We start from the raw sequence: 13,145 nt of genomic DNA, 5'->3' as shown, positions 1-13,145 counted from the left end.
GGTACGAGCAGTTGAACACTATACGGTTCTTGTCGTTGTGCTGTACTAAATGATGTGGGATGAACCACGTTTCACTCTCTGTTGTGACATCGGTGCTGAGCTTCACTACTGATCCTGCTTTGACTAGTTTGCGGATCTCCTCACAGTATGCCTCTGCGAATGCTGGGTCCCTAGCCAGCCTCTTCTCAGTGCTCCTTAGACTTGGCATGACCACCTCCTTGGTGGCTTGGAAGAGGGGCATTTGACGTTTGCGCAGCAGAGGGGTAGCGTACCGCAGAACACCATCGACCTCCACGCATATTGTCTTCGCCTCAAGGATGTCCACCGCCTCTTGGTCCTCCTTTGACCGCATGACTACCTTGTCACTTTGAAACGGCACCACGTCCATCTGCCACAGCCTTTGTACATTTGTCATCAGTTCAGCTCTCTGTGGGGAGACGGTGGTGAACACACTGCTGGTTTGGCAGAGTCTGCTGGACTAACCTGGCGGGGCCTTGCAGAGTCCATCCCAGTCAAGTGCGGATAGCTGCAGGTCCTCCTGGTGGGCCCAATCTCACCGGTTCGACTGGGGTGAGCAGGTGCGGGTGGTCGGCACCTATGAGTATGAGGGGCTTGACTCGGTCAAACTGCTTGAGGGGTAGACCTACAAGGTGCTTGTATTTCTTCTGGAGAGACGTGATGGGGTAAGACTGCTCAGCAAGGCCAAGACGCTCTGATGTAAAGGCTTGTGTGATTTTAAAGCTCTTCTTTGGCTGAGCAGCGGGAGATAGGTGGAAAGACACACGTGCTCCTCTGAGCACCTGGACGTCCTGCCTTATGGTGCGCAGGTTGAGTTCTTCAGGGGTGCCCTTCTAACCCTAGTTGCTTGGCAGCCTCAGGGAGGAGCATGGTGCGCTCGGAGCCATCGTCCAACACTGCATAGGTTTCCAGCTTGCGGTCGTGATGGCTTAGCAGCACTTTTATTATCTTCAGCAGGACCCTTGATGAATCAGCTGGTCTGTCTAGATAGAGGATCTCAGTTGCCGTGTTGACGTAGCAGTTCTCCTCTCTGGGTGGCTCAGCCGTGCCTCTCTGATTGACCTCGTGAAGGACCTTCAAGTGTTTGCCTTGGCACACGTCGCAGAGCCTTTTCAGGTCACACTGTGCGGCTTGGTGGTTCCTTGCGCAACGCCAGCATCGTCTGTTTGCTTTGATCCACTCAGTCACTTGCTCCTTTGTGAGTCTCTGGATGGGTTGGCATTGGCTTAGGAAATGTACTGAGCTATCACAGTATGGGCAATAGGGCTTTGCTTTGCCTCTCTTCTCTGATGACATAGGGCGTTGCTGTGTTTGATTTGTGGCTACAGGGGGCTCTGCTCCATGTAGAACAGAAGCCGCATGTCTACTTCTTCTCAATCTTTGAGCTGTGCTGCACTTGCCCCTTGCTTGCCAGCTCAACCTCATAGCCTTGGCACCAGGACTCGTATCTTAGCCACTCTGCCAGGTCAATCAGGGTGTATGTCGACCCAGGTCGTTGAAGCATCTGACGGCGAAAGTCAGCTCTCATTTCTGGTGGGAGTTTTGTGAGTAGACGGGCAACGTGCGAGCCGCATCTCAGCTCCACATCTCCGTCGGGTCCCAGGGTCTGGAGCATGCCCACCAGGGACTGTACGTGTAGTGCAAACTTCTCAAAGGCTGCAACATCTCCACGCTTCACCTCTGGTGACTCCATAACAGTGGCTATTCTCTTCAGAGCCACATGATGGGGCTGGCCGAACTTCTCATCTAAGGCTGTCATAGTGTCGGAGTATGGAGTGGGCGAATTGAGGTAAGAATCAGCTACCAGACAGGCCTCTTCGAGTTTTAGGTGGTCGATGAGGACTTGGTATTTGAAGAGCTCTGAGCTGTCTTCAGGTAGGAGATTCTCAAGGGCTAATTTAAGACGGGCAAACTTCATTGGGTCTCTGTGGCTGAAAAATGGTATCTTCGGCTTGGGCCCTCTGTAGACCATCTCTTCAGACACAGGGGAGTTGAATGACCGCTGATGGCCCATGGGTGAAGAACCATAGCCTGCTCCAGGGCTAGGTGAGTATCTGTAGCACGCACCAGGATCATAGGGGGCTCTGTGGTCTGAGGGGGTGAACGATGGGGGGCGTATAGCTGAGAATGGCTGGGATTGAGTAAGCCTGCTAGGTGGCACGGGCCGGCTAGGCGACATGGGCCTACTAGGTGGCATAGGCCTGCTCGGTGTCATGGGCCTGCTAGGTGGCATGGGCCTACTAGGTGGCATGGGCCTACTAGGGGCATAGCCTGCTCTAGGTGGCATGGGCCTGCTGGGGGTATAGCCTGCTCTAGGTGTGGAGGACAGGCTACTATTTGCTTTTAAACTAGAAGCCGCACTCTGTTTCAGAAGCTGTAGCTCACCCATCACTCTATCTATGGCTGAGACCATTTCTCCTTCATCAGGATGCTCTGATGGCCGGGGTGTTCGCCCTGGTGGTGGTGGTGGCCAGTCGATGTTGTCATAGTTTCCGTCCTCTTCACCTGGGCCTTGTGTTGCAGGAGGTGGAGGAGGTGGTAGGTCTGGCCATACTGTATGATGAGGCTCTGTTCGGGTTTCAGCTAGGGCCTTCACTGTGTCAGCTAGCGACCTCACATCATCGTGGACATATCTTAGACATGCGATGTCATGTAACATGTACTCATGTGATTCACGCAGTTCCACGTTCTCCTTACGAATCTCCTCTAGCTCGGCCTTACATGCAGCAGCAAAGTCTTCACTTTCGTGCTTACTCCATGTATCATATTCTGCGCGGGGCCTGAGGGAAAACTCGTCCTCTTGCTCGTTGAGGGCTGGGTCCCACTGCACTTGGCGCCTTGAATATGAAGCATGTGGATGTGTGGTGGGTGTCATCTTGACTGTTCCCAGCTCCGCTATATATCTCTGTTCGCTCTCCTGTATGAGCATCTCTATTGTAGTCGAAGGAGAATGACGTTTGCCGCTGCCTGTGTCGAGCTCATATTCTTCGAGGTAACGTGGGAGATGTGTCTGTCGCTTAGGATGAACTGCTTCACTTATTTGTTCCATCTTGATCCCGAATCAACACAGTCTCCGGCTCGTGAGACCAAAATGTTAATGAGGTTAAGGACTGTATTTGCTGGTTGGATTGGCTGGTTGTATTGCTCGGGCGTGTCTGTTAGAACACGAAGAATCCACAAAGCAGTCTTCTTTATCTCTTTAATGTGCCTTCATTGGTTCCATACAATCTTCCAGAAATGTAATGGAGGCTATCTAAGTCTGGGTGGATGCCTTTACGTACAGTATGTGTGTGTGGACTTTAATGTGTGGTCTGTAAATAAAGAAGAAGGACTAAATCAGTATGCTGCATTAAATGACATTAACCTTCACACGATTAGCTAATAACTACATTACATGCAAGCTTATCTTGTCTGCAACTCTACAAACACTTACTTTTGTATGGACGCACACAATCCAGCACATAAATGTATTTTGGGCACGTAAACTGCAAATTACTTAAACTATTGTTTGACCACGAACTCGTGTCACTCTGAAACTGAATTGAAACTTAACAAGGCTGCACGAGCCAAGGTTTCTAGGCAACGTCAAACAAACAAAACTAGATGTACCGCAGAGCGGTACAAAATATGACCGCCGCCCAGTCCAGGCACATTTTTTCCACAAAAAGAAATCACGCTGAAAGGCCTATATGATTCTAACTGTCTCACTAAATTGCATTATCCACACTCAATTCTCACTGGTATCTGCTAGACAACAAGTACCAAAACATGATTAGTTCATAGATTTCACATGTAAAATTCATTTTATACAACCCCACCTCCATCTTGCCTGTTCATAATTCTGAGAAATTCTTGATTGTTTGTGTTATGTTTATGTTATGTGTGTGTGTGTGTGTGTGTGTGTGTGTGTGTGTGTGTGTGTGTGTGTGTGTGTGTGTGTGTGTGTGTGCGTGCTTGTGTGTGTGCCTGTGTATGTGCCTGTGCATGCAAGCGTACATATGTCTACTGTGTGAGTATGTGTCATACGTATGATTACTGTGAATGTATGTGTGTGTGTGTGTGTGTATCTGTTTGTGCACATGTGTGCACATGAAATGGGTTAACATGACCCCTGGAGGCAAACATACGGAAAAAAATGGTCATCCTAGGCCCTACAGTTCTCAAGATATTCACAGAGAACTGTGTCTGCCCTACCCTCCTTTCGGGGGGTCCAGTCCAGCGGGGGGGCTACAGATCAAAACGAAAAATGACGGTTCCATGCTATCCATGTGGGGGTACATGCCCACCAAGTTTTGTGTACCCCGGTCTTTCAGTGTCCCGGGAATCCTTGTTGGTGTACGTCACTAAATGTACACATAAATTATTTTATTGTAAGGCCCCTCATGAACTAAAGTACACAAAACTTGGCATGCATTCGGAGGGTGTCATAATGATCCTACACTTTTAATTTCGTGCAGTTTTGACCTTGTCAGCCAGAGATATTGTGATGAAAACACCTAATTTTTTGCTTTTTAATTTTTAACTAGGTGGCGGTATACATGAAATAAGTGGTAATGGGATGGGTTGACATGCCCCCTTAAGACCAACATACATCAAAAAGGTAGACATCCTAGGCCCTACGGTTCTCGAGATATTCACAGAAAACTGTCTCCGGCCACCTACAGGCCAGTTGGTGTATAGTAACATAAATTAATTTATTGTGTGGCCCCCCATGAACGGAATTCCACAAAACTTGGCGTGCATACAGAGGGTGTCATAATGATCCTACACTTCCAATTTCGTGCAGTTTTGACTATGTTAGGTCACAGATACCTGCAATTACAACATCTCATTTTTACTTTTTTGTGTTTAACTAGGTGGTGCTATACATGAAATGAGTGGTTATGGAATGGGTTGACATGGCCCCTTGAGATCAACATACAAAAAAAATGGTCCTCCTAAACCCTACGGTTTTCGAGATATTCACAGAAAACTGTCTGCCCTACCCTCCTTTCGGGGGGTCCAGTCCAGCGGGGGGGCTACAGATCAAAACGAAAAACGATGGTTCCATGCTATCCATGTGGGGTTACATGCCCACCAAGTTTTGTGTACCCCGGTCTTTCAGTGTCCCGGGAATCATTGACGGAAATTTGGGCATGCGAAAAACATGCACACACACTGTACGAAAGACTCTTATTATGACCGCCGCTGCGCGTGTGCGTGTGCCGCTGCGTGTGTGCGTGTGCATGTGCGTGTTTCAGAAAGAGAGTGTCTCTGTGTCAGTGTGTGATAGAGAACACATGTGTGCATGTTAGAAATGATTCTGTCAGCACAGTGATATACAGAGGAAGCTCTTCACTGACACCCAATGATTTTGCCAGACTTCATTACTCTGATTGAGCAAACATCCCCACACTTCCACAGACATCCCAGTAGCCAATATTGTTCTCCTCAACGTCAATACAATCAAACCGACAGCTAAAGAGAACCACTGATTCATCAACTCTGTCGCTTAGTCAATTGTGTCATTTGCTGTTAGCTTTGGACATCTGGACAAGAGGACTGGATATCTATCTCAGAAACAATAGCTACCAGGACATCTGCCGGACCTGTCAGAGAACAATGTATGCAAACCATTAAACGACTGTTTTGTTATTATTGTGACCTTAAACGGAGGTCTGTCTATGGTCTCCCTGCATGGTGCATGTATCAACTAGGTCATAAAGTATTACACAGACCCCAATAAGGCATTTGTGTGTGTTTGTGTGTGTGTGTGTATGATCTATGTATGGTTTGTTACGACCCGGCTCAAAGCCGCAACATAAAGAGGGAGTCGGGACAACAGAGATAACTTTAAACCAATAAAGTATTTATTTAAAAGTAACCAAAAATACCTTAAATACCCACACACCTTAAGCAGGTGTGTATGATTAGCTAATTGGACAAGCTAGGGCTGCATTGCCCATGGCCATGTCAGGCCTGAAGGGGCACAGGGGGTCGTAACAGGTTGCATATGCAGTGTGTGAGTGTGTATTTGTGTGTGTATGTCTGCATGTGTTTTGCATGTGCAGAATGTGAATGTGTGTCTGACTGTGTCTGTCTCTGTGTGTGTGCTGTTCCGTGCTATCATGAGTGGATGAAAAGCCAAAATAACCCTGCTGGGTAACATGAGGGCAGGATTGCTGAGGCACTGCCAAACCTAAGAGAAATGGCACATGAGATCTCTCCCCTGAGAACGAGGTTAATCTTGTTGATGTTTTATTATTTAGGTTACACAAGGCCATGGAGATTTTTTTATTTAGGCCTATTTTATTTAATGTCCAACACTCACAGTGTGGACGAACAGGGGCAGTGGCCAAAATACAGTTTACTTATGCCAAGCAGGTATTCAATAACATCATTAAAAAAATACTGTAAATGTCTATCTATAATTATTTTAATGTCAAATAATTCACACTTTGTTTTCTGACCCCGACCCCTCACCAGGACGTGTGGTTTTCCAGAAGTCTCAAAAATCTGTTAATGCTGCAATGTCCTTGACTCTGGCTTGATCAAGCTACACTGATTCAAGATCACAGTGTAGGCATTTAATGCATGTCTGTCACTGTTCACATTCCCATTGAAATGTCCACATGTGCTATTTAAACCGCGGTGATTATTAATATAGCCTATCTCTCGCTAGAGCAGACATGACCTACATGTAGGCTACTGCAGCTTTTACGCTACCCGCGGTGCAAGCCCATATTCCTTCAGAAGAGAAGAGCGACGCTCTGCTACTCTCGACGCCATAACGTGATGCTGAAACGAGAGGAGGCACGTTGACATGTTCTACGGTTCTACAATGGAGTCCACCGCTGCCTGTTAGTCGTATCAGAGGTGACGATAGCACAGTTCGTGACATGCTGAGGGGAATAGTGACCGCGGACGCGCTCTGAACGCTTGAAATTGAGACAGCGGTTCCTACTGTAGGTAAGTGTGTCAGTCACTGACATGATTTACCTATTTAACCTCCATGGGATTTCTGCTCGCTCGCGTCTACTGTCATAGCTATTTACTGAAGTGCGAGGTAATTCCGATGCAAACACAGAATTCATTTCAGTCAATGGTAGGCAACGGTATTGGTGAATGACAACCTCGTTAAATAATTACTATATGCGCATACGTGTTTCGTGACCGTTCAGCTCTGTTCAAAATAACTGGTTTATTATATGCAACATGCAGGTGGCAGAAACGACAATGTTGGCGATATAGCCTACTAAACCAATCCGGGACCAATGTGAAGAAATAGATTGCCGTAATATTAATTTATGCAGAAATATTCTATGTCGTAGCCTAGGCCTATATGAAAATTAGACTTCACCACATAACGCTCCGAACTTTGTAATACCAGTTTTAAAATCTGACCGAAGTGAGTCTTACTAGCCAGACTTACTGTCTGTCTGGGCAATATTAGCCCACCGTATACCATGGTTATTGACTAATATTGGCAACACATGAATTGTTCTGGAAAAAGCTCTTCCCCGACACGGTATGTCGGAGGAGGCTAGTTGCGGAAGGAACTTTGTCTCAGCAGACTTCAAGTCAAGTTTGGAAACCCGATAGGCGCGAGCAGCAGCAGCATGCGCAGCTGATGCGTCCAATCTAAAAATAATTCGCGTCGGCAATATTATGCGATTGCCGTCTCCCCGAATTAACCCAGTGGACAGGAATGAAACCGTGCGAGTAAGACATTTCTTTCGGTAAGTGATTAGTTGTTTCTTATCAGTGGGTTTGGTTAGACTTTGATTTTCATACATGTGGGTGTGACAGAATATTGAGTCGGCTGTGAATCAAAGTGCTGGCAGCGATGGTTTCTTTACGTTGTTTGGTAGAAGGCTCTCCTACTTATTTTACCAATATCTAATTGCTTGTGATGACATTTGATGAAAACGCATTACCTTTATAAATAATAGAAATTACTAATGGCCATTCTGTCAGTTCCTGTTAGCCATCGATTACACTTGTTGATATCCATTTGTGAGCAGTTATAGACGCAACGTACTGGTTCTGCTTGGTTTGACCAATCCATTCTAAAGGGAAACGAATTTGTAGAACGGTGGTGAGTGGTAACGTTTTAATTACAAAAAGTAGGCTACCTCCTGAAACATGACGGAAAACAGGCAACATGTTTGACTGAAGTGAACCACTTTACCAGAGAGGTTAGTCCGTTAAGTGTTACCCCCCGCCCCCCCCCCCCACACACACACACACACACACACCCACACAGACACACACACACACACACTTCAGTAAATGTGAGTGTTGGATCATTGTGGACAGAGCTATGTAGCCAAGGTCCTACTAAGCCTTAATGATTTCTATATCCCACTTCATGGTTTTAAGGAAGAAGCAATGCTCCAACATGCACTGTTCTGAATCATTACTGGTTTTACATCTAACTCAAATATGTAGGCTACTGTATGTTATAGATAGATAGATAGATAGATAGATACTTTATTAATCCTCATGGGGAAATTCAAGGGTCTCAGTAGCATACAGACTATTTTATAGGCTATTTTGTAAAACCATGAATCCGGCTAGACTTATGTTACACATATTATACTCAACAGAGAAAGCACTAATGAGACCAGTGTTGTTGTCATTGTCAAACTGTCGCCAAGGACAACATGTGCTCTGAGCATCATAGTGATGTGAGGTTGGTTTCCTCCCCCTCCTAGGTGGTTTTGGACCAATCAGACGGCATGGCCCTCTCCTTCTGTGGAAACGACGGGAACGACTCGTACAATGTGGACAAGGGAGTCCTCAACAATGGCTGCTTTGTGGATGCGCTCAACCTGGTCCCACATGTCTTCCTACTCTTCATTACCTTCCCCATCCTCTTCATTGGTGTGTGCTTGTGTGTGTGTGTGTGTGTGTGTGTGTGTGTTTGGGGGGGGGGGGGGTGCTTTTGTGTGGTGTATCCTCTGTACTCCCTTCTTTGCAGTAACACACAACACTAGTCAAAGGGTAATAGCATTTCAGCTAAAGCTACTTTGCTACTTTAAATATCTGTGTCCATTAGAAAAGAGAGACTTACATGGACAGGCAGTGCAGTGTGATTGCTGCCTTAACGCATGCATGGCTTCCTACTTAAGATAATTGCATTGGACTGAGAGAGTAAGGCTCTCTGCTCTGCTCTGAGTCCATGCCATTTCTGTGATTATGTTTTGTGTAGTGGGGAATTTGTCGTAGTACTTGTGTGGTGATGTTCTTGCACTCTCAGAAACATGCTTTCATTTGCACTCTCTCTCCTTCACACATTCTCTCTCCTTCACACTCTCTCTCCTTCACACATTCTCTCTCTCTCAACACATATTTATATACCCTTGTCTCCACACATCTTGGCATTAGCATATTATCAACACTCAAACACATACAGTAGAAGAAACTCACAATCACACCTACACGTACACACACACACATTGCATACACATACTATACACACACATACACATGGTTCTTCTTCCTGTGCTTCCTCTCCACTTTTTTTTCTTTCTCCATGCATCCCTTCATCTTTTTCTCCATTCCCCTAATTGCTCTGTGCAGAATCTCTTTTGTTTTTAGTTTGATTCCAGTTTCAAGCCTCTCTCCCATCATCTCATGTGTCTCTCATCTTTCTAGCCAGAAGCAAGCGGCAGCGGCAAACGTAACACAATGCTCAGACCATAATAATTTTTATCTCGTAAGCAACACAAACGGTTTGTCAATTGAATACACTCGCGTTGCGCTTTGAAAGGTGAACCAAGTTCAACGCTCAGCTTGCTCAACGCTAGCGTTACACCACCGTTCCGCTGCCGAACCATAGAGAACAATAGGAAACCTGCCGCTTGCCGCTGGCTGATGTGATCCCCATCTATATCTCTTTCTCATGCCACAGGTATTGGTCTGAACTACATACTGTGGCTTGTAGTCAGTGGTTAAAGTGGGATTTGGCGGGTGGGGGAACCCTAAAATTCGGTGTCGGTGCAATAGGAAAAAATGACCCAAAAATGAGTATCGTGGTGTAGCAATACTTTTTGGACAACAACTGCTAGCTTCTTTGTCACCTCTGTACACGTGAAAAATTAAATCACCATTTATTTTAACAATATCATCGCGCTATATTGTTGGTATGAAAGAATATATTTATTATTCATTTATCTGAGGTGGCGGAACTGCGCATTTCCCTCTTTCTCTACCTCTCTTTCTCTCTCTCTCTCTCTCTCTCTCTCTTCTCTCTCTCTCATTAATGAGTAAGTTTTCCCTGGGAGTGCTGGTTGAGGGGTAGTTTGTCAGTGTCCCGCTGGGACTTGTAAATGGAGTTCTGGTGGCCAGGCCACACTAGTGTTTACACAGAGGTCTTTCTCTGCAAAAGATCCCAGGGCCAAGCACCACTCAATTTGCAGCCTCTCGTCATTAGTCATTGTGTGTCACATGGGTATGCTCTTCAGGCCTCCGCACATAGGCGCTGTCATGACGGCGACGCACTCCACTTTTGATGTTTCGATTACATTAGATTCCGAAACACTTTTGCCGCCACCTTGTAGATGTTTTTTCCGAAATCCATTTTTCATCAGCTCAAAATTTCAGAGCTGGTGTACACATGGGCATGGGCAAGTGTCTTTTTCTATGTGGTTGTCGTTCAGTCTCTCTATGTATTTAGGCCAATTTATCGGTCAGGTAACAAGTGTCTCTTGACAAAATATGACGAGAAAGAGACTAGGGTGTCGCTAGCTACATTCAAAAAATGTAAATGCTGTAGATGTTGATGTCGCATGCTGTGATTGGATATCATTTCAAAATTCTACTAAAGTGTGAGTTGTATTTCTGTGTTGACACGGTCACAGAGTGTGTTTGCCTGCTTTCGTTTGGCGGTGAGATGTAACGTTAATGTCCAAGTTGTTATAGAAACTAGTTGACATTCTACTCTACAATTTGTTATTAGCATTGGACTATAAAAGCCTACAGCTTTGCGATATCTGTTGGCAACAATTCGTTTTTGTCAAGCAACACTTGACACCTGAGCTATAAATGTACCTTTATAGCTATTCCTTTCACTTATGGGATCCTTAAGTTTACAGTTTATCATTGCCTCTTAACAGCAGAACTGTGAGTCTGAAAGTTGTGGATTTGAAGAATTATTTATCTTTAAACTTTAACTTTTGCTTGACACCGCTACATCCATCAGTCTAATGTGTGTGTGTGTGTGTGTTTTAGGTTGGGGCAGTCAAAGCTCAAAAGTGCAGATCCACCACAACACCTGGCTCCACTTCCCTGGACACAACATGCGCTGGATTCTCACCTTCACGTTGCTCTTTGTCCACGTGTGTGAGATTGCCGAGGGCATCGTCTCCAACCAGTAAGGACACACACACACACACACACACACACACACACACACACACACACACACACACACACACACACACACACATACCATGCATGCATGCAGTACATATTTTTGACATATTTTACTACCTATATATTACATTTTATTACATATTTGCGTCCTGGAAATGATATTAATTCAAGACAAAACACACACACACTATATACACACATCCATACAGTACATGCATACCGGTACATGGCCAAACTATTATGATGTCACAAATTGGACCTTTGTCTTGTGAGAGGTTGAAAGAATAGAGGATGAATGTCACAATGAGGTCCAAATTACGCCCTGGTCAAGCTTGAGTATTTTGCAAAGAAAAGTCTGCTCTTTTTCCATGCATTTTTGCTGAAACTCCCATCATCTAAAAGAGAAAGTCTTACTTGTTTATTTGACAGGGATCAATACAGAATTGCTCAGCAATTATCAGTGCAATGCGTCATTTGATGCTAAATTCCAACCACATTTGGAAATTTGCGTCACAGGCAGCGTTTGATGCTAATTTGATGGTTTTCCCTGGAAGGGTTGTCGTCTCGATGAACCTGGACGTCATGCTAAAGAAGTGCAGAGACAGAGAAGTGCACACAGGCTCATATTCTGTCCTGTGAGAGGTTTCTGGGAGAGGGATAAACCATAACGGCCTAATGTACGACCGCATCAAGTTTAGGTGCAGTAAAGCTCTTTCAGTTAAGGAGTTTATGTGATGTGAGACGTCCTCCTCTTTAAAAGAGGGGTTTACAGTAAATGCTTAAGAGGGTCATGTTTCTCTGGATGACTCAAAGTGTGGGTAGAGTGTTTTTGTGTGTTTGTGTAAGTGCGAGTATGTGTGTGTGTGCGACATGGGTATGTGTCTCTGTGTGTGTGTGAGTGTGTGTGTGTGAGTCTTTTATGACTTACCCTCACTGTTGCCATATTCTGAGATGAGAGACATATCTTGAAAGCAACATGAAAAAATATCCGGATCTAAGTTGATACAGCTCATTAAGCATTGTTAAGCAGTTCACGTCATTTGAGCCCAATCAACAAGATAAATATGAAAAACATGTTTAAAGAGGCGCAAAGTGAAGCAAGAGATTCAGATTTCAGTATCATTAGTGGCCAGTTTAGGGTGGTATGTTGCCATTGACGTCACCGCCAGAGACAGGCACTGTGTGTAGTGTGAAGCTGTCAAAGTTGGGCCTTTAGCCGGACGTGTGAAATTAACGTACGCTAGGCATGACGCTGGGTCAGCTATATTTTTACAATCCTTGCTGGTGGAAAACAACAAGAGAGAGACACACATATTCTAGAAAAAATTAGGGAAATTATTTGTTTTTATTATTTAATGAATTTGATTTTGGAGCATAGCCCAATGCAATATAGTACTAATATAATCCCAATGGTTAGTACTACTAATATTAAGTTACTAATTTAAAATATTGTTAGGGGTACGCAGGGTTATTAAGAGAATGTATACATGTTTAAATAGGCATGTTTATGTTGATAATTGTGAACAATTCAGATCTGCTATGATTTGAATATTTTCTGATGTCCTTGTCTGATTACATTTTATTTTTCAAACTCTGCTAAGCTCTTGGTTGCTTCTACATACCGGTATTCAAATATAGATAGATTGCTTTGACTGAAGGTGCATTTCAGTGTTATCTGCTGCATGTGTTTAGTAATTTTCTGATGAAGATGCTATGCCTGTGTACTGGTAAGCAAATTAGCTTAGCTCAATCAAAAGCTCAATCAAATT

At 44.8% G+C, this 13,145-nt stretch overlaps 1 protein-coding gene across 6 annotated transcripts in view; it reads left to right on the top strand.

Moving 5' to 3' along the window:
* Positions 1 to 6,642: 6,642 nt before the first annotated feature.
* Positions 6,643 to 13,145, top strand: part of abcc9 (ATP-binding cassette, sub-family C (CFTR/MRP), member 9) — a 61,365-nt gene continuing 54,862 nt past the window's right edge. Inside the window, exons 1-3 of one of the 6 annotated variants that reach the window (XM_042078598.1) lie at positions 6,643 to 6,962; positions 8,715 to 8,883; positions 11,233 to 11,374. In XM_042078598.1, coding sequence (XP_041934532.1) covers positions 8,739 to 8,883; positions 11,233 to 11,374 — 287 coding nt within the window. In that variant the 5' untranslated portion in view covers positions 6,643 to 6,962; positions 8,715 to 8,738. Of the gene's footprint in view, positions 6,967 to 7,634; positions 7,737 to 8,714; positions 8,884 to 11,232; positions 11,375 to 13,145 lie in introns of those variants that run through there. The other 5 variants (XM_042078595.1, XM_042078596.1, XM_042078599.1 and 2 more) reach the window with 5 other exon arrangements.

This window comes from Alosa sapidissima, chromosome 22, assembly GCF_018492685.1.
Source record: "Alosa sapidissima isolate fAloSap1 chromosome 22, fAloSap1.pri, whole genome shotgun sequence".
Lineage (NCBI taxonomy): Eukaryota > Metazoa > Chordata > Actinopteri > Clupeiformes > Clupeidae > Alosa > Alosa sapidissima.
This window is presented reverse-complemented; position numbering and strand designations above follow the sequence as displayed.